This window comes from Plectropomus leopardus, chromosome 6, assembly GCF_008729295.1.
Source record: "Plectropomus leopardus isolate mb chromosome 6, YSFRI_Pleo_2.0, whole genome shotgun sequence".
NCBI lineage: Eukaryota > Metazoa > Chordata > Actinopteri > Perciformes > Serranidae > Plectropomus > Plectropomus leopardus.
The window spans coordinates 24,704,887-24,727,008 of record NC_056468.1 but is presented as its reverse complement, the minus strand read 5'-3'; the positions used below and the strand labels follow the sequence as shown (position 1 = coordinate 24,727,008).

General features: G+C 39.2%; 2 protein-coding genes across 9 annotated transcripts; both read right to left on the bottom strand.

Moving 5' to 3' along the window:
- Window positions 1-114: 114 nt before the first annotated feature.
- Window positions 115-16,272, bottom strand: cdc14b (cell division cycle 14B). Of its 8 annotated transcripts, XM_042487797.1 has the most exons (16): window positions 15,940-16,272; window positions 14,672-14,762; window positions 13,818-13,893; window positions 13,177-13,269; window positions 13,002-13,078; window positions 12,230-12,296; window positions 11,996-12,146; window positions 11,681-11,911; window positions 11,427-11,565; window positions 10,339-10,504; window positions 10,105-10,202; window positions 4,415-4,462; window positions 4,200-4,325; window positions 3,504-3,507; window positions 1,036-1,101; window positions 115-881 (listed from the first exon to the last, which is right to left on the bottom strand). In XM_042487797.1, the coding sequence occupies exons 1-15, from the start codon at window positions 16,046-16,048 to the stop codon at window positions 1,078-1,080; spliced, it is 1,500 nt and encodes a 499-aa protein (XP_042343731.1). In that variant the 5' UTR covers window positions 16,049-16,272; the 3' UTR covers window positions 115-881; window positions 1,036-1,077. The 8 variants fall into 8 exon arrangements, 7 of the variants coding, with proteins under 7 accessions (XP_042343731.1, XP_042343725.1, XP_042343728.1 ...); XM_042487791.1 differs by lacking the exons at window positions 1,036-1,101; window positions 3,504-3,507 and adding an exon at window positions 2,697-2,868; XM_042487794.1 differs by lacking the exon at window positions 3,504-3,507.
- A 215-nt stretch (window positions 16,273-16,487) lies between these two features.
- On the bottom strand, window positions 16,488-20,546 carry prxl2c (peroxiredoxin like 2C). Its single transcript, XM_042488348.1, has 6 exons — window positions 20,364-20,546; window positions 19,964-20,032; window positions 19,297-19,350; window positions 19,110-19,215; window positions 18,522-18,656; window positions 16,488-18,394 (listed from the first exon to the last, which is right to left on the bottom strand). Exons 1-6 carry the CDS (start codon window positions 20,544-20,546, stop codon window positions 18,264-18,266), a joined length of 678 nt encoding a protein of 225 aa, XP_042344282.1. The 3' UTR covers window positions 16,488-18,263.
- Window positions 20,547-22,122: the final 1,576 nt, after the last annotated feature.

The window sequence follows — 22,122 nt, the reverse complement described above, 5'->3', positions numbered from 1 at the left end:
AAAAAAACATAACTATACACATGCTATTGCAGCGAGAAAACAATTGTGAACTTAAACTGTTAAATGCATTGTGGTATATTAAGCACATGGTACAAAGACAAACATCCAGTGACATATTTTGAGTAATTTTTATTAAAAAGTCTGATTCTATGTGCTTCAAGCAAATGTCTTAAATGGATTATGAACATGAGTTTTAGACAGGGCCCCATCAGGACCATGGACATTTCATAGCATGATTTAAACATAGTACAAAATATTTAAAAAATACAAACTGAGTATATCAAATGTTGACATATTTACAGTCTTGAAATATAGTAGCTGAAAAGCTTCACAAGTAAATGGCGGGCCAGATATTGAGAATGGAGGTACAAACAAGCACAGTACTGTAACTTGTGATAGACTTGATGTTTTAACTACATCAAGGCAGACATGGACGGCCAAGAGCAGATTTTTATAGCAAACTCTCAACCAAATCCATGTACACATTTGACTGAATGAGAATCTCTTATAAACCATCTGCTGCACAGTGTTCATTTTGGAGGATGTTTCTGGGATTCACATGCCAGTCTACTGTTTGCTACTGCATGCTTCAATAAGTAAGAACAACCAGGCAATGATTAAAACTATGTTTCATGATGTTTAGTTAAAAATATAAAAACCAAAAGTGCATTACGGATAAAATGTAATCAAACAATCTATAAATGATTTTCATATCACATAAAGTTGGTTAAAGTTTGTTCCAACCTTTCCCCTCAAACTTCAAAATCTACTGAAAGAGTCGTGTAGCTGTATAGAAGTTGGATTTCATGTAAAGTATCTCAGGATTTCCAGATCTGCAGGCTCACCGAAGTAGAGGAGCTCTAGCTTTGGGTATGGAGTGACTGTAATGAAAAGCACAAATTCAGCGTTACTTGATGGATAGATTTCATTGATTAGCAATGCATTTCTCAGTTGGCTTTTTTCATTCATGCAATCAATGTTTTTGCACATGAATCAAACATTTTTTACAATAAGTGAAATGGAAGAGAGAGATACCATAGCCTGGAAAATCGAATTGATTGCAAAGAGCTGCGAGCTTTACGTCCTCTGGAGACATTGCGTCTGTTGCATGTAAGAAATGCAAAAGGAAAGAGAAAGGAGAAATAAACATTGTAGATCAGCACCAGTAAAGGTTGCAGACACGATTACAGTGTTAAAGATAACAGGCCAGGGGCAGAAGACACAGTCAGCAGCAGAGTCCAGAGAAGCTATAGCCAGTCGTAGGAGGAAATGTGATGTTCTTGGAGAACGTGAAAGGAATGCTGTTGACAGAAGCAGCAGGGAAACGGAGGCAGGCAGGTTTCATTTGGCAACCTGACAGTGGTAAATAAGCGGGATCAGATTTACTAAATGTTAGTCCTGCACAATGTCAGGTTATATATAATGTTAGTGCAGCAGCTGAGTAAAAAAGAACCGGGGCTGAGTTGCACCAACATGGTTTAATTTGAGATTACAGATAATCAGTTTAGCTGGAAAAAAACATGTTGGATGATCCTTAACCCTAGCATGAATAAAGCTTAACTTGACTAGGGCTGCTGTGACCATCAGACGGGAGACACTAAAGACAACTTGGATTGTTTCAAGTCAAGCAGTCTTTTTTTGAAAGTTGGTGTGCTATGCAGTGTACTTCCGAGGCTGTTTTGGTCCCTAAATTTTGGGAGTGGAGTGAGTGCACTTGACTTTCGTGCTGCTCTTTGAAACAGACAGCAGTGGACACAATGGGAATATCTTCTCTTTCCCGCTCAGAGGTAATTTATAGTGCAATATGACACACTCTCTAGCTTCTGTTTGATATCTAGTGTCATTTCCTCTTGTTCATTATATTTTGTGAATGCCACCATCACTGAATGTCTCACTGAGCCTGTTTAAACTTCAAAACTTTATGTAGGAAAAATAAATAAAAATTCGTATAGAACACAAAATTTTATTAGACTGACATAATTCTGAGTCAGGTACATCCCTAAAACTATCAATAATAAATAAATATTAAAAATTAAAACCTCTGACTTCCCTGGTATATTTGAATTGAAAAATCTGCTTGGTTTTGTTATACTTTATTTCTTTGACAAGCCTTGCATAATGGCTTTACTCCACTCCGTTATCTTAAGATTTCTGCTGTCAAACAAATATAGACTTAAGTCAAAAGTCTCCATGATAAAATAAAAAATAAAATTTAAAAAATCAACTGTACATATAAGATAATGACACCACTCACCATTTTTCTCCCAACTGCCAGACATAAGTCGAGACATTAAAACTGTTAGATCAAAGTGGTTAAAAGTGAGATCTAAATTGAATCATACTCATTTCTAACTACGTAAAACATCTGATTAGGAAGAATTTGTGGATAATCCACAACTTGATTTTGTTTAAAACATTAAATCCTTGTTGATGTTCCTCAGCCTAAGTACATTAAGTGATTATAAGCATTAGGAGGAGAAAGAGGGAGAGAGTTGAGCATCGCTTAGATTCACTGCTGAATCTACACAGGCACCCATAATATTATCTTTAACAGAGATCTAATCATCTTATGTCTGCCAACACTGAGGAGAAACCATTTAAATATGATTTTCCCTGTTTGGACAGTATAGAGACAATTTGAAAAAAAAAATGTTAAAAAAAAGTTTGTGGCTCATAGTGGATTTAAGGTGGCTTGCCTGCATGTGGACCTGTGCCATGTTTAAGTTGATGAGAGTGCCTGTGTTGTCTGCTGCACTGGCTGTGTCTCTATGGCTGCTGTCACATGGCTCCCAACACATTGGGTCCCTGTCGCCAGCCACTACATGCAAGTTTCCTAGGGACCTGACCAGTCTGGTGTGGCACAGGGAGCTGGCAGAGAGAAGGGGAGCTGTTAATTTACTCCACGAGAATCCACGAGTGGCTATAGCCTCTTGGTTGCTTGTCAGTTGTGTTAACTTCAGATTAAACATATTAAAGCAGAATTGAATGCATTAGATATTCAACACATCAACACAGCACAGTCCTGCATCATGAGACATGGAAAATATGCCATATTTAAAGAAGGGAAAACACATGTCCACACTGAGGGCTAAAAAGTCAGAATACAATTGTAATTTTGACAAAATGATCTGAACTCAAGATCATTTTAAACCTTTTCTAGGATTTTTGGCTCCATCGGTCATATTATAAACATTTCAGGCACCTACAGGAAAAATGAACAAACTCACTTTGTTGATGAAGACTGAGATAAAGCTGAACTTTACAGAATAATAAGGATATAATAAGTGGACTTTGAGTTGACATTAAAAATACTGCTCTCATCCAGTTTTAATTGTTCTATTTTCTAATACAGGTTGTCTACAGGTATAAACAAGTTAAATGTTAAAAGCTTTAAATTAAAATTAAGATCAAACTTGTAAGAAAAACACACAAAAGTTAAAAAATAATATTTTAAAGTAGGGTAAGTGAACACATAAGTGACATTAATGAAGTTCTTTGCTTACCGTACTGAAAAAACAAAAGAAAAAGAAAATTACTAACAAGCAGGCTGGCTAGCAAGGTCATTATTTACAATGCAGACTCACTGAGATATCTAAATTCGTAGCGGGGGTGAAAATAGGGGCATCGTGCGCATGCAGGTATTTTGTTTAAGTCTGTCAAAGTGTTTCCCTTTTGTTAAAATGATGTTTCTGTATCACCAACACCAAAACTACAGAGCTGACGGTGTTAATCTGAGGGGGAACCAGACGATGGGTGTTAACACTTCCACGCAGGGTTCCTACAGCTCAAAGCCAGTTAGATTTAGGACTTTTTAACTTAAACTGAAGGGAAAAAACATGGACATAAATTGCTTTACCCAGATGTTTATGTTACATAAACCATGTCCTTTTCGGTCAAGTAAAAAAGTCAGGTGATCTACTTAAAATGTTGAAAAAAAACATGCAAGAGAAATTTAGTGATTTTTTAACCAGTTATTTGTTGTTGTTTTTTTTTAAATTTTTTACCATGCAGCACCTGACAAAAAAATCATAATATTCTACTTCATATGTCTTAGAATCTTTAAGATTTTTGAAAGATTAATTTAAGACAACGAAGGCCTTACTGACTGTTTGTCTGTTTAAATAAAACTGCCCTTTCAGATAATACATCTGATCTATCACTGAGTAAATAAGTGGTGGGTGTCAAATGCAGCCACTGACCTTCCTCCTACTCCGTTGGCTGGCAGTGAGGTTCTGGTCCTCTTCCTGCTGTCTGATTGGTCAGACAGAGCCAAGGGGTTGACGCTGGCCTTACAGCCCTGAACACTGGCCTGTAAGATGACCCTGCTGCAGAGCAGACAAATGGCATCAGTCTGAGCTGCCATGTTGTGTGACAGAACATAGGTATCCTGCTTGTGGCGCACCGCAAACCTTACCTCAGGGACTGTGACGATGACCTGGTGTGAATCTTATTCTCCTCTTGTCTGTGAAAACACAAGAATCACAACAGTGAAAATGTGATTACGTTTTATATACTGAGATCTGAGAAGAGAGGTGACAGGACAGAGTTGAAGACTGTATGGAGATGGGCAAGGTTTTAAAAATCTTGATAGTGTTAAGAATTGTGCACAGATCATTATATGCAGCTTCAGCAGCCAGGTTGGATTAGTAAAGCCAAGTAATACCAAAAAAAGCCAGGGGGTGGCACTAAACAACTTAAAGGGGGCTTGATTTGCTGTTTGACAGAGTTATTATTTTCAGAAGCGTAACTGTCTGGCAGGGTTTAATTTTAACAGTTGGCACTCCAGTCCGCACAATAACCAGCAAAGCATGATGTCTCAAAATGACAGGATGATGGAAACAATAGGACAAAATCATTATGTACAGGAAATGGTGACAATGACAAGACAGGAGCCTCTGATGTTTGTGATTTTTAAAAACTGGCTCTGCTCTCTTTAAGTGTACTGTGCTTACAGAAAGAACAAAGTAACAAGAGGATGATTTGGAACAAATTTCTGATTTGGGTTGGGAGTTTAAAAAAAGACTGGGGGCTCACTTACAGCATTCTCAGTTAGAGCTCCAGAAGGGGGGGCAGGACAGGTTTTTTGGGGGCTGACGGGCGGCAGAACTCATTGAAATCCTAACCCGTCTATACAGAAATGCAGGATGGAAGAAGGGAAGCCATACACAATCCACCACAGGGCAAGGCTACACAGGGAGGAGAGCAGCATGGCTACCAGCCATCTGAAAGGAGGACAAATCCAACAACAAGAGCAAACGGAAAAAAGGGGAAAAAAAGGAAGGAGAGACAAGAGACGTCCGGGCAGGACACAAAGCCTCTGATGTTCAGCTTTTCCACTGGGACTGGATTAGATGAAATACCTTTCAAAGAGCCTTGCATCCAACAGAGCCAGTCAGCAAGTTTTTGTTCTTCACTTGCTCTGATGTGTTAGCACTTTGCTTTAAACTTGGAAAATGACCGATGTGGACATTTTAAGGAAGATGTCGATATTTCAGAGTAAAAAGCTAATAATACACTGAGTGATAATCAAGTTTTACACATTTAGACTTAAACATTTTGGACAATTATGATAACTTAGTTATTTTGCAGTTATGACAGATATATATTACCAAGCAGGTTCTTTTACAGTTGAAATTAACAGTAGATATAAATCACAATAAAAAAAACAAATGAAAACAAGTACAATATTTTAGAGCAAACAAATAAAGTTAATACTGTATATAGACCACACCACAATGTTTGTTTGCAATGACTTACGGGTAGGAAACCTCTGCATCATGAACAGAGATTGAAACAGCGGTGAACAAACACATCAATTGAAGAGCTGTACCCGACTCTGAGTTACGCCAGTTTAATGTGATTTGGCTGTTCTTTACGGATATTCGACTATCCGTTCACTATAGAGCGAATCACTGTGACATCACACTAACAATCACTTTCAGATAGACAACTTGCAGTTGATTACAACCGCGGAGAAATGCGCAATCACATTTTAAGCTAGAGCTGTAACGTTTAAGGATGAATAGTTAAACACACTGGTATGACCTACCTGACCTCTCTGCTGTGATTATTTCATTTCCACCGTTGCTTTATTATAATCTATAAACTAAATGTACCAGCATGGAAGTTAATGTACTACAGTGGATGAGGTCACAGCAAAACATATTTTTGCCTTGTAATAAGTAAATATCGGTAAGTGTATGCTATATTTTAATATTTGCACCGCTTTAGTAACCATTCAGTGCTGTGGTAGACCAGCAACTCAGTGTTCTGCTAAGTTAAATTACTGTTTCTAATGGATTTGATATAACGGCTTCAATCCTCCTCGGAATCAGCTACAGCATACACTTATACTTTGACTTTTTTTTAGGTGGCTGAAAACTAACTGAGGCCGAGTTTGTTCAGCACCATTTGATGTCATGTACGTGACGACAGGATTTTCTACCCAGAATTTATTGTAAATAAAACTTGGAATTTTCATTTGTGTTCATAAAAATAAAAATGCAGACTATAAAAAACACTTAGGGACAGCAATTTGTGCCCAAATATATTTTGATAGCTATTACTTTGCCAATATATCTGCCAAGCTCTAATACTAACAGCATGTCTAGAAATGGTAAAATATTCAAGTCTCCATTATCGAATTTGTTCCACAAAAACGGACCATTTAAAAAGAAGCTGGCAGAGACAGAAACCTGAAGGAGTATCCAAAGCTCAGATGGTATGTGTACACTGATCCAGTCACAAAAGCAATGGAAAAACAACAGGCAATCGACAATGAACCCGGCCCAACATTAATTACATGTTAGACATAAACAGAGATCAAACACAGAGGCATGTCCATGCGTGCATGTCCAAGGGTTTTCGTGCCTGTTGCCATGCATGAAAGGGCAGAAAAGAGCGTTTTCATAAAATCGTCGTTCTAATCATCGCTGGAATTCGACATGCACTTCGGTATTACATAATAAAACAAACAGTGGAGCCAGATGGTGAAGTTCAGCTGGAAGTTAGAGGTTTGTGTAGCAACGCATACACTGATAAGGCATATGGCCTGAAGTGCGAAAAAATCTCCCTTCTGCCTCGACTACCTCCTGAGAACGGATCAAAAACACGTTTTCATCCTGCTGCCTCCTCAGAAGCTCACATATGATGTTTTATAATCCTCTGTGCTAGAATGACGATCAGGAGGAATTTACCAGCCCAACAATGCTATTTAAAGCAGATAATTAAACTCAAAGAACGCCTCAGGCAAAAATCATTCTAACATGAAAACACTGCTGGCAAATTCCAAAAATACCTACAGCTTAAATAGTTGAGCAGGAGTTAGCTACTTCACCAAACAATAAGTACCTACTGCAGATCAGAACGAGGACCCATTTTTCCTTGCTACTTTTTTTCTTGAGATGTGCCAAGTCAGTAGTGCAAGCCAAGCACTAGAACATGAATTCAACTAATCCAGATCTTGCGTAAAACTGTGATTAGTTGAATAATTGGTGCTGTTGCTAACAAGTACAGCGGGCTCAACTTGAGAGCTTTACTGTAACTCAGAGGATATCTCAGATAAGCCTCGATATCAAAGCAGATCAGCTCAGTGCGTCTATGAGGGGCAGATAATGAAAGGCGTGTAAATGTAATGCATCCACCAAGTGCATATCCACTTCACACCATCCAAAGAAAGACAGAAAAGAAAGAAAGAAAAAAAAAACAACTTCAAAATCAGCCATACCATTCACTGGCATAGCAACCATCTCTACAGGAAGAGGATGTCAGCTAAAAAAAGGAAGTGACGTGCACTTACCTCCATCATACAAAACCTCACATCCTCTCTCTGTTTTTCCTCTCCCCCACTCTTTCTCTGCCTCTCTCAGCTATCTTTTGAACGGCAGGCAACACATCGGCCACACCGTGCCCATGAGGCTGCAGCAGAACACTACCACCTGCCTGACATGGGACAACAAAAGCCAAAGCCATATGGGTACATTGGCAGAGGCCAGTCAACCATCCTCAGCCATGCTGACACACAACCTTCCACGGCTTGATTTACACGGGCACAAATGATGTGGACTCCAGGGAAGAGAGGGGTTCTTAGCGTTAGCACGTTAGCACGTTAGCACGTGCCTTTGGAGCGCCATGCTCCTGTAGAGCTGGCTCGTCACGTGTTACAGTTGTCCACCCAAACTCTCATGTGTGTCCCTCAAAAAACCCCAACACCCTAGATACAAAATGACAAAGTTTACAACATGTCACAATGACTTTTATTAGCAACCAAATTTAATTTAGCTGAATTTTTAGTAGAGTTTAAAGCAACAGTTCACCCCCAAATCTACACTACATATTTTTCCTATTATCTGTAGTGCTATTTACCGATCTAGATTGTTTGTGTGAGTTGCTGAGTGTTGGAGATATCGGTCACAGAAATGTACACCTTCTCTTGAATATCTTGAAACTAGATGGCGCTCGGCTTGTGGTCCTCAAAGCACCATAAAAAATACATTTGAAAAACCAAACAGTGATGTTTTTTTCCAGAAATCATGACCCAGTTACTCAAGATTTTTGTGAATATGTAGGAACTATTTTCTTTCTGCCGAACTACATCCGCTGACTGAATCACCCTGAAGAAGGAAGCGTGCATCTACTCACAGAGGAGAAGCTCTGATGTAAACATACATTGCGTTCTCCTCGGCTGAGCTAGCTCAGTGATGCTAGGTGAGCTAGCAGTAAATGCATGCATCTTTCCGTGTAGTTGGGCGTTGTTCGGATGAAAGAAAATATTTCCCCAATGAAACTGCTCACAACAAGGTCTGTGGATTATATGAGTAACTGGGTCATGATTTCTGGTAAGAGACATTACTGATGAGTTTTTTAGGTGTATGTTTTGGTGCTTGTGTTCCATCATATTCAAGAGAAGGCAGACATCTCTACGGCCGATATCTCCCAACACTCTACAACTCACACCGAAACAGACAACACCAAAAGACTGATAAACAGAACTACAGCTCAGAAAAATGTGGATTTTTGATTTTGGTGTGAACTATCCCTTACATTTCTTACATGTTTGTCTTTCTCTACTTCTGTTCCTTCCTGCATCACTTTTGATGCATGAATGTTTTTTAATCTTGGAATTTAAATCAAATGGCTCATTTTTTCATTATTAACTTTTAATTCTGTACAATACTGATTAGATCATTTTAAAGCATAGAGCTTTGGTATGAAGTGCTGTGGACATTTACATATATCTTTTAATATGCCTGCAGAGGGTGGTACCAGTGATTTTTTTTAAATTAATAAATGCTCATGAAAATTAGCCTCAAGGACATTATGAAATTATTACTAAGAAGCTCAGAAGCCTTGTATTGATTTGGACTTAATACTTCGTTTCTCTCAACTCTGAGATTTACTTTAAAACTTTCAACTGAAAAAAAAAACCAAAATCATATGACCAATCCTGCAGAAAAACTAAATCATAGAGTATCTCTGTATATGCCACATCTTTTGTGCCTTTCTAAATCCAGACCTCAACAAATTTTTTTCTGGAAGATTGTGTATCAGATAACTCCTCAATCAGTCCTCCAAACAGCTTTATGACTGACTCTGTGTCTTAATATTTGACCTGCGCACTTCCTTGACTTAACTTATCTTCATCACTCGCTGATTATCGATGAAAATGGGATGGCTTTGTTACACTTGATCAGCATGTGATGGCATTTAATTAAAAGAACCAAAAGAGGGAAAAAAAGTTATTGAAATATTAAAGTGATACTGCTTGTTTTATTTAAAGATAAATTACAATATTAGGATGAAATTGCCGTGGAAGGGGTAAAGGACCTAACAGATTAACCGTGACAGCTGACCACCCTGAATAAACGCTGAAAGAGAAAGCTCATCAAATGAAATGACAAATGTAACAAAAAAATCCTACAAGGTCACTTCCTGGTTATTATGAAATCGTAACTTTTCAAATCATAAGTTACTTATGATTTGAAAAACACTTCTGTATACTTGTAATGATCCAAGAGACTGACGAGGAGAAGCGGTCTTATTCTACAGAACTACAACACGTCGGCGTGATGCGTGATGAGAATTGCAGGCTGCCTCGGTACTTACGATAGTGAACCCGAGGACGATCTGGCTTGCCTCTTGCTCTTCAGGGCTCGCAGTTTGTCGCCCTGTGTGAGGCCATTTCTCTCCTCATCATCATTATACTGTGAAACAGAAAAAGCTATTAATAGACACGTCCTTGTGGTTCATTAAAATATTTCTGCTTACGAAAGTAGTTTCAAGAATCATGCAGCAAATCTGCATCCCGAAAACGTGGCAAGAACGACTCTCAAAACTCACCAGGTCCATTTCTTCTTTCTTGGTTGTCCTGTTCTTGTTGCTCCCGTTGATTGTTATGTCATCCACACCAGACAGGATCCTGGTTACAGCCATCTTTCCGTTCTCTCGTTCATTTAGCATCTTCTCCCGGAAAACATCCCCCTCTGCCCACAGGCTGTTCTGCTTCCTGATGAAGAAAACGTCAACAAACGGTAAGATAAACTCACTTTTCCTGCCAAACCACCTCCACCATAATTATGATTAACATTTCTCAGCAGATTCTCACTGGACTAAAGTGGGCATGTGTCAGATGGGAAATTATTACACATTTGTTCGCAACAGTTAAGAGTTTAGCAACATTAGACCTCATATGTAAAGGCAGTTATTGCAATGACTGTTTACTCTGCCAGAACTGTCAATCAAATGTGTTCACACCAGACCCACACAGACCTGATGAGACAGATCAGTTTCTGTCTGTCAAACGCTGTATAAATAATACCTCAGCATGTTATTTTCTTAAGTTTTGTTATTCAGTCATGGATGTTTATTATTAAAGGGATGGTTGGGACTTTTTGAAGTGGGGTTATATGAAATACGTAACCACAGTCAGTGAATTACCTACAGCAGATGCTGGTCGTTTTGTGACTTTGGTTCATTCAAACTAACCCTGGTAACCGCAGAAGTCACATTATAACACGAACTAACTAACTGATGGAGGCAATGGTAGACCAGCACCAGTACTGTTTTTGTCAGTAATCTGGTGGCTTTGATGAGAGCATAACTTTACGTTAACTGCTTCAGTTCCCTGTCGGAGAGGGCAATCTGACAGCAATTTAAAGCAGTGATAAAACACTCAATATTGCATTCACTGTTATTGACTTTGTTTAATGTGGGACTTTTTTTGAGGTGGCCAAAATACGTTTTGTTGCTGACCCTCTCCGCAGCAGTACATTGTCTCGCTTCCACGGTGGTACTCACCACTTCTTCATACTGTTGTGTCGACAGACATCTACTGTCTGTGGTGCACTGATTATGGATACGCACCCTATAAAACCCCACTTCAAAAAAATCTATGGCTTTTTTGAAATCCCGCTTCAGTAAACGCCTACTCTTCAATGAAGTTCTGCTGAGGTCCAATGATGGACCCTGGTCGGCAAATCCGTATCCAGGCGATGGCCTCTGCAGCGCTCAGGCAGTAATGTTTCATCATATAACAGGCAATCAGAGTGCCTGTCCTCCCAAGACCAGCTAAAAAAAAAAAAAAAAAGTATAGCATTAAAATATGCACCAACCACAATCAGCCAGAATAGTTTGACCTATTGAGAAAGTTTCTAGCAGTGTAAATGTGGGGTAGAAGTCTCACCTTTGCAGTGGACCGCAATGGCTCCTTCTGCATTCTCGCAGATGTTTAGGAACTTCCTGACGATGGAGTCGTTTGGTGTACTCCCGTCCACAAAGAACAGATCGTGGTGCTCAAAGCCAGACTCCGTGAAACGCCGGGCGTCGTACATCTTCTTGTTGAGCCTGATGATAGTGGTGATGTTGTGATTTCTGAAGTATGGGATGTAGGCCTCAGGAGCGTGCAAAGGGTACCCTGTGGTGAGAGAAAAAAAACTGCGTGAGTCTACGGGAGGTTCTTAAAATGACGTCAGACATTAGACGCTTAACTTTCACTTACCATTCTCTATTTTGCTTTTCGGATGAGGCCCGCTGAACGCAAGGAACTTTCCTGGAATAATCCAGTTTAAGTCTCCGTTTTCTGCCCTCTCATAGTGCTCATATTCTTCCACATCAAAGTTGGAGAAGTCGAGCCAGCCGTACTGCAGAGCCTGGGAGACGGTTGAGAGAGTTAATTTCATTAGGAGCATTACACAGCAGGAGAGAAAAATAAACAAATCCTAAAAAGACGTACCTTGTGAACACCCCGAAGGCAGTCGAGGATGTCCAAATTGTACATGCAGGTTCCAAACGAAGCATCTCTGAAACATAAAACACACTAAAAGTCTTAACCAGCACAACATAATAAGACAACACAACACATCATCCTCACAACATATCCTGCTGTAAAATGCTCTCTGAATGTTTTGTTCTGGAAATTCTTTTAACAGTTTTATCATATTTCACCATTTTATAGTCATAGTAATATTAACAGAGCACGAGGCTCCTTTGAGCCTCCTGGGTCTTCAGTTTACAACAAAAAATTAACATTATCTTTGGGGTTTTTGATAGAATACTCTGAAATATTGTTAAAGTTGGATAAATTGATGAGTTACAGTATATAGAGACAATTAACAATCAAACTATTTCCAAACAGCAGTTGCAACAATCTTGCATAACCAATTTATTCTAAAAGTTCTTGTTTATTGTTGTTTTGTTTTTTTAAAAAAATAAGATTTTTAAGATTTTTTTTTTAGATGCAAAATCCAAACCTGATGCTTGTTAGCTTGTTTTAAACTGGTTAACTTTGCTAAACAGATCAGTCTGCTCTGAGAGTTATGGTGGTTTTTTAAACGTATAAACTCACTTTTTTGTCTTTGAAAATAGTCTTCAAAAATCAAAATACTTTATTGCATGACTGCATTGAGTATTGCTTATGACCATGTGGATACTGAAAGCACATATTGTCCAGCCCAAGCTGCAGCAACACTTAGTTACACACTCAAACAGAAATAGTGACCTGTTACCTGAATGGAATATATGTTGAGTTCCTTGACACCAGCAGACTGTATGCCTCCTCTGGCGTCATGTTTAGATTCATTACCTTTAAATAGATTTGTACAATCAGCTAATGCCTCTTTTATTACTCAATGATATTATTTCACAAGCAATATATAACATGTGTGTTTGTACACCACTTACTGCATATGAGCCGATCAGGTAGGCAGCGTTGGCTTGTTTCTTCTGATCTCCACAGGTGTAAAATATGATCTTCTTCCTTGAGAGCGTAATGGACTGTGCAAAGACATTGACAACAATAGTATGAAGTGAAATGTGACAAAAATATTTATTAATGAGAGCTAAATAAATGGTATTAAACATAGATATTGCAGTACCACACCGTGGCTGAACAAAAACTTAAATAAGGATGGACGAGGTCTTTAACTCTTAAGTTAAATAATGACTTTCTACATAGTTGGTGGGGTAAATGCCAATTCACATAATTTTAAGCTTAAAAACAGTTTGGGCATAATTACATAAGACAGTTATGTACTAGAGCTGGAGAGAGGCGGAATCATCTGTGTCCAAACTTTAGCTAAATCTGTGTCTGACATCCTTAAAAATCACGACTTACCAAATGCAAACAGCCTCGACAAATACACAAACCAGGAATATTAGGGCTACAAATTTAAATGTTTAAAGTTGTTTCACTGAATGGTGTGTAAAAAACTACAACCCTACTTTATTTAGACTACCCACTGCTGGTATAAATAGATATTGATTGACCTGGGTCTTGCCTCCCATTTTCTCTATCAGGAAGTACAATTAACGGTTTACTTTACCTTGAGCTTCTTTGTCAGCTTGCAGCAGAAGCGATAAAACATGGCCAGGTTAAGGGGACCAAAGTCCGCATAGAAGCTGTAAGAGACGCAGAAGAAGAAGAGTGTCACTGGCTATTTATGCAGCCAGCTACATCTCTGGGGAAGTTTCACTAGATAGAATCAGCTACCTCAGACTGAAAGAGTAAAAACACTGACAGAGTAAAGACTAAATTTGGAAACATTTGATGCCAGAGTGGGTCACTCAGAACGGGACAAAAAGCTGCAAAGACAAGAGGTCCTTTTTGTACCAGCGGCACAAAAAGGGCTCTGAAAGGTCGGTTACGTCCTCTCCCTGACGCCAGTCTAACAACAGCCCATTTAAACAGCCGTGCTCTTAAAAAAAGTTAGTTTATTTTTGTTATTAGCCTTTCATTTTTAATGTTGGTGTGATTATTTGGATTTTGGCCAACATTAAAAATGGTCATTTTCTTTTTATCAAAAGCAGCGCACCAAAAAATACTCTACAAATTAATTAATTTATTTCTTTGCAATAGTGGTGTGAAGATTGAGCTAAAACGATTTTTATGTTGTTGTTTTTTTTTAAATCCAAATATGTGTAATAACTACACTATAACAACTTCTGCAATAACAGCAAAAATCACTGCATTTTGAATTAGTTATGAACAAATCTGCACACAACACAAGTAGTCTGGAAAATATCTTTTAGATGGCTGCAATGATAACATAAGGTGTGGGCATTTAAAATGCCTTTTATTGCACTCAAAGTGGTGCAAAGGTAAGTGGCGGAGCACATAAAACATGCAATAAAAGCAAACAAAGTTCGTCCAAATTGCAAAGACGGGACGATAACTTACTTCTCATATGCCAGCTCTTCATCTATGCAGAAACAGTGTCGCTCAGCTGTGCTCTTGATCTTTTGCTTCAGTATGGCGAAATACAGTTGATCTGGAGGAGGGAGTTGGGGGTAGGGCGACATCATAAAGAGGCAGTTACTTGCTTTTGTTATGCATACAAACTTCTGTTGTCTCTCATTTCTCCAAAGCCAGATCCTCTTTGTTTACAGCTACTTTTTTTTTAGTGTTTTATAGTAACTTACCCTTAATAAACTCAATGCATCTTGAGGAAACATCGTCCGCGGTCATCTTGCCCACAGTTTTGAACATGACTGTTTTGCAGAGAAACGTACAAGGTTGATTTTCCTTCACTAGGACTTGCGCATAACTGAGTAAAACGTACACTGATGGTGTGCACGCGGGTTAAAAAGTACGTTTAGAGCGGAATTTTAAAAATATAGCGTTCTAAAAAAAATGTTTAGAGTAAAATCTAACTCTCGGAGACTAGAAAGTTACCAGTCGATGGGAGGAGAAGTCGAGGGAAGGAGAGTTTCGAGTGCAAGTGCGCACTCTGCTAAAAAATTATCTCCGCCCCTTCGCTATCCCCCGGCACGCTATTGGTTGAGAGAGACGCAAGACGCTACGTGATTGGACGAACGGTCTGTCATTTACGCTCTGCCCTGCCTGTTTCAGTTTAAAGTTCTCCACATTAGACACTTGATAGGCCCCGGGAACGGTGCCCAAGCGGTTGCTAGGGCGATCTCTCAGCCAATCAGATTCGTGATTTACACTTGGAGGAACCTCCCTCCCTCCCTCTCTCTCTCTCTCTCTCCCTCTCCCTCTCTCTCTCTCTCACAGATTTGAGCTGCGCAAGGATGTTCAAGAAGCAGAAAACGCCATGAACGATAGGAAAATTTACACTGACAGTGGTCAACTATGACATTAATACACGGTCCCATCACCATACACAGTCCAAAAACAAGATAGAGCAGATAAACCTAAGTTATACTTTAATTTATTGCACTAAATTAAACACCAGGGGAAAAATGCGCTGCTGATAGTGTGTATTTTGTGCACATACTCGATGCAAACACACTGCATTGACTTAAAAGGGACGGACTGGTGTCGCCATATTAGGTCAAAAGCTGCAAAAACCAGACTTTCACACACCCTGCACATTTAAAAACGCAATGCTGTGCATGCGCAGTCTAGTCTGCCGTGTGCGTCTCCTCATATTTGCCAACTAGGCTGAAAGTTGACTGGGTTCATCCTGCAGCCCTTCTTCTTACCTGTTATCTCAGTGTAAATATCAGAGTTAGGCTCCGCCTCTGAGCTGTTGTGAGCTGCACAGCGCTTTTTCTTCGACTCAGCTCGTCTCCTCTCGCTCTTGCGTTTCATGTTGTCTTCAGGGCTGCACGGTGGACATTCCTGAGCAGCTGCAACACACCTCCTTCGCTTCGCAGTGCGGCGGCGTGTCCCCGTTTTGCTGCTGTGGTGTTATTATGGCATGGTCTTGCTCCTGCGCTGCTGGTGATCTGGAGCTGCGTGTGTGCTGTGTATGTGTCATCCGAGGTGTCGTTGGCCGCTCCAGCCTCTCCGGTGGTGGTGGTGACGTCTATGAGCAGGGGCAGGTTTCTGCTTTCTGAATCCCCTGCATGTGACGTATCAGGATTAGATGTCCAGCGCCCACCTCCATTGTTATTCTGCAACAGCTGTATAGATAAACGTGGGGAATGTAGTCCTATAGATGCTATCCCATCTGGATGTGACTGTGCAATGACCATGCATTAGGCTACAGAATACAACTGGGTGATACAAGACAAATGCAGCCAAGAAATAGCAATTGAACTTTACTTGCAGTTTAATAAACACTGTGGATATGATAAAAGTGGGTATAAAAAGAAGACAAAAGGTCAGTCACTGACATTGGTGCACCAATAGAGAACCCTAGCAATGAGACCTAAAACCTGGAAATAAGTTTGCATTTCAGTCCTTCTGGTTACCTCGTCTCAAAGTCAATGTTTTTTTTGAATGAGTTTTTGGTTAGAAGCCTGAAATAAGGTCTGTTAACACAAGCTAAAGAGAATTTCAGATTTTGTTCTACAATCTAAAACTCTTAGTAAATACCCCCCTCGCAAACTTTGAAGCTTTTACGTGTCTTTAAAAAGGCAGTTGCCAACAACGGGTAAATCAGACTACAGAAGGTCATCATGCCTTGTAAAGCCTTGTTGTGGTGGCGATGCGACTGTAGTGTAGTTTGTTATAGCGTAAGAATAGCTTTTTACCTCTGTTGATTACAGGCTTCAAAAATCCTGAAAGTAGTGTTGAGGTTATCTTACTGAGCAAAACCTGCCAGTATTATTAATGTTTTTTTGCCACAGCTTATTTGCCGCAATGATCCAAAATCAAATGGAAAAATCCCATAGGCTTTTTGATGAGGGAACCAGGGTAAAGATAGCGTTTGGGTTAACCTAAAGAAAAACATCATCCTGGGGGCACTCTATTGTTATTAAGTGTTCATAAATATTAACCATCTTAACACAGGTATGACAACAGAATTACACAACTTAATACATAGCTGATAGAAAAGGTAGAAAATGAAACAGTAATGCATTCATTGCCCTCTTACACACTCCACAACACATAACTCATCCTTTCACATCAAACTGTATTTTGACAAAACTGATCTGACCTCAAGGACAACCAACCAGTTTTTTCCAAAGATTTTCACCACATCTCATGATCTTCTTTGGAAGAATGAATTTGCTGAGTTCAATTACACCACTTTTTTTTTACCAGTTTGTCTGTGGTGCTTGATCTGGTTCTGTTCAGGATTCCTAGAGCCTTGGTGCTATCTAGAGAACCAGACCATGTTTCCACCAGTATTGAGCCGAACCAGTGTAATCATGGATACGTCATCATCAGAAGGCGTTGCACCATGCACAATGGAAGAAACCATGGTAGCAAGTCTATTACAATCTATTAATAATAAGAATAAGAAGACAATTTTTCATTTGACTTCTCCATGGTTGCTTTACATCCTCTCTTTCCAATCTGTAGAATATGACATGCCCACTGATTTCTTCACAGTTTGCATTTGAGATCAAGGAAAACCTGAATAGTATTTGTTACAACTGGAAACTAACTTTTTGGGTTCTGGAGCTATTTATTTTTGGTCCAAATGCTCCAAAAGGTTCATAATTGGGTGCACAAACCAAAACGGAGAGAGTTTTCAACATCAGCAGCTCATGAGATGTGATTGGAAGCTCTGGAAAAAGCTAGTAAAGAGACCTTGAATTAAGATTCTGTTTTTGTCAAACTACTGTTTACAAGATCAATAATGAACTTTCAGACTCAACATAGACTGTATGTTTTAGACCTATCCAAGATTTTGACAAGGCACTCAAGTGGCTAACCAGTAGCCTACAGACATGATAAACAATGAACTATACTGGGACACAAATATTTTAGAATGATGTTGCCCCAACTCTTTTTGTAGCAATTTGTCAGTGCACAGTGGTAATGTAAACAAGCAACATGTGTAACCTAAATCCTTGCATGTGCGATAATAATAGTGATGTGGAGGGAAGCACAACTTCAGGCGTATAGCTTGCTACACATGGACGGTCTTTGGCTTATTGCTGAAGTCCAGAGTCTGTTGAACTCCGGCGAGCTGCAGGAGCCAGTTAATGGGCATGTGGTCCAGGCGGTTCATGTCAAAATGGGAAAAATGAACGTGAGCACCTGCAGAAAGACAAAGTCAGGGTAGGAAAGAGTATCATAACACGCGAATAACACAGTGGAGGCAGAGACAGAAAAAAAGATTGAGAAGAGATGCAGGAAAACACATAGAGAGAGGAAGAAGGATTACCTGGTCCTACAATAATGGCTCCACCTTGCTGGTGTAGGTCCCCTTGGAAGTCAAACACAGGGCTGGTCATGGCCCTCCAGATACTCTTCATTTGTCCCATAAACATACCAGACTTCACATGGGGACTGGGGTTGGCTACATAAACATGCAAACACAAATGCAATACTTCATTAATTACCATCTCCTAATATGCTAAGTTTATGCCAATAAACTGTTAATGAACTATGCACTGGTCAGTATTTATGAAAGGGGAGGGAGTGATGCAAAACAGGAAGGCACTTCAAAGTATTTTTTATGCACTGGGGAAGGAATTATGTTTTTAGATTTGGTTTCAGGGCGGGACATTCAATTTTAAATGGTCATGTTTTGTAATTATTTTTTATTTCTAAATATTCTAAGAACCCCAAAAAGCTGCAAGTGGGTTTGAAAGATATGCTTTCTTCCCCAAATCCCCCAAATCACAACATTCACCATAGCCAGAAACACTGAAATATAGTTATTAATGAAGTAGGGAGGATCATGGAGGCTAAGGAAAAATTTTGTATCTCCAGGGAGTTTCCCTATGATGAATTCAGCACAGTCCCTTACCTGAGTCTGTAAATTTCTCCTCTCTCTTCATCCCAAGCTTTCGATAAATGCACCTCTCCGGATCCACATAAATGTCATAAGGATACCCCGTCAATGAGCAGAATGGCTACGATTGAAAACTAAATCAGCATGATAGGAACAGGGGTGGCAAACTGATGTCATGCATAAGAATCACATAATTCATTACCTCTATGTGACGATGAGCAGACTGACCAATCACAACCAGCCTAATGTCGGCATCCTGCAACAGTTTTTAGAATTTATTACTTAGATTCACAGGCTAATTATCCAAAATATCACTGGCACATTATCACTGATTTGCATGCCAAATTTGCAACAACTTTAAAATGCATTCATAGTTGTGGGTCAGGAGCAGTGTTGGGAAGGTTATTTTTGAAATGTAATAGGTCATAGATTATTAGTTACCCTGTTAAAATGTACCAAGTTACATAACTATTTTAACTGTGTCATCAAAGTAATGTTACTTGTTACATTGGATTTCTTTTTGGTTACTTTTCTAACAAATGTATTTAAACAGGGCAATAAAGCTGAAAAGACCTAAAAACATAAGTGCATAAATGTTGCTGACAAACATTGTCAAAAATATACCAAAAGAGGGCATTCCTGCATTGCAAAAAGATGCAAAGAAACATAATGAATATTATCTTCAACAAAAACTTCACTGAAAAGATTTGTTTTCATATGTATCCCCTTTGTAATCACCAACACTTTGATTAGTATCTTTTCATTGCATTTTTTTCAGTAACTGATTACAATAACATTTATTATGCACATTGATAACTGTAACTAGTTACATGTAAGTAGTTACTCCCCCAACACTGATCAGGGCTTACCTCTAGTGCTTCTTTAGGTATTTTGCTCAAATCTTCCACATATTCTTTACAGCTGTAGCACAAGAAATTCTGCAGGGACACACGGTATATAGAACATTAAAAGGCAACAATAATACAAGATATCACTTTATAAAACTCTCATCTTGCACCGTTTAGCCCTCTGTCTTCACCTAAGGACATGATCTCTCCATTCCTCCATTGCCATCATAGCATGGGAAGCTGTTGGGGCATCTTTCCAGCAAAGCTGATGCTCACCTGTTGCCTACTGTGATCACGGATGTATTTGTGATGCCTTTTTGAGGCTTGATCTACTTAGCTCGAGCCTCTCATGATTTTACTCCAGGCACTGGAGCCTATGAGTCAGCAGCAAGGTTAAGCCAAACAAAGTTTTTTTCCCTACCCGCACGAAAATTATGACTGATTTCCTGTCTTGATATAATTTCTTGAAGGGAGCAGAGACTCCTTGTCGGTCGTAAATTAAACAGTCTTCGACGTCTTCAAGGCGATAATCGACAGAAGGGATCCAAACTTCCTGATTTTCTTTAGTTACTTGTCGAGTTATTGGAGAAACTGCTTCAGCCATTTTTTCGCTTTGCTATTTCGGGAGTTGCCGTTCAGCCTGGAGGAGCGGGTGGCTGCAGATTCACGCCCATATGCTTTGTGTGTGTGTGTGTGTGTGTGTGTGTGTGTGTGTGTGAGAGAGAGAGAGAGAGAGAGAGGGAGAGGAGGAGAGAGAGGAAGAGAGACAGGGAGAGGACAAAAAATAAGCTTAAATTAACAGGAAAGTAATATAGTGGATATTAATAGTTCATAAGAAGTCGTTAATAATGCTGCTTTTAATTATTTTTATTCAATACAGAACAGAAACTCACATTGTATATGCACAGCGACAATGACAGCTCTGTATGTGCAGCCTTTGTGTTATGTAATAAGAAACAATTGTTTGCCCCTTGAGGCAAATTTGTTATTTGAGATATTGGGCTATATAAAAATAAAAAATGACTTGAATTAATTTGCAGATTATGTCCTGGGGTTCCATCTTACATACTTAGAAAAGAGTCACTGCATGGTTGTGAGCATTGAACTTGTAAAAAGGTCCAGTGTGTAGGATTTAGGCAACCGTAATTCTCCAACACATTTGGCACAAACTGTGGTGGCTGACATGAAACAGTGATTGTCTTATCTAGAGCCAGTGTTTGATTTGTCCACTCTGGGCAACTGTAGACACACTCTGCCTGGTATGCAGATACAAAAAGCATATTTCAAGAAAGATTTAAAGAAAACACAACAATTCTTATTTTCAGGTGATTATACAATAATAAAAACATGATTATATTTAATTTCTGCCAATGGATGCCCATAAATTCTACACACTGGACCTTTAAAACAAAAGGTGATTGTGCATTTGCTGTTTTTGCCTATACCCTCTGGAACAATCTTCAAATTTGCTAAGTCTTTGGATTGTTTTAAGCATCTACTAAAAATCACCTTTACAGGCAAGCCTTTCTGCAGTGTAACTCTATGTGTTATGTTTTTCTGATTTTTTCCCCCCTATGTGACCCAGGTGTGAATGTTTAAATGACAGTGTGAACAACGCAAATCACAAATAATCTGATCTTTTCAAATCAGATTTGGTCCACTTTCATGTGTGGATAATCAGATACAGATCTGATTTTTTGAAATGCAACCTCAGTCTGAACAGCCATGCGACCCTTATCAAATTTCAGTGCAACTTTTATGTCACTCTAGATGTCACTCTCAATGTGTTGCCCAATCAATCTGAAATTGCCCATGGACACTGAGAATTGCCATATTTAGAGACTGATGAAGCCCTTTGTCTCATTCACCTACTGCCCTTGCCCATTTTGTATAAAAATAGGCTACTTAATAAACTTAACAAAATATTTAATAAAAAATGTTGACTTGCGTCTTCTTCTGCTCAGAGTCAGTGCACAATAACTTAAAAATGAAACCATAAATGGTCGCATCAGTGGCCTCCATGTTTATTATAGACTTCTTCTCCTTGTTCACTTTCATGTTCACAGCGTGCTGTGTGTGATGTCTTGTTGTTCTTATGGGCATGTGAGCCACATCAGTGCCATGACCAATTCACGCTGAAGTCTGATATGGACCACATTTTAAACAACAATGTAAACAGC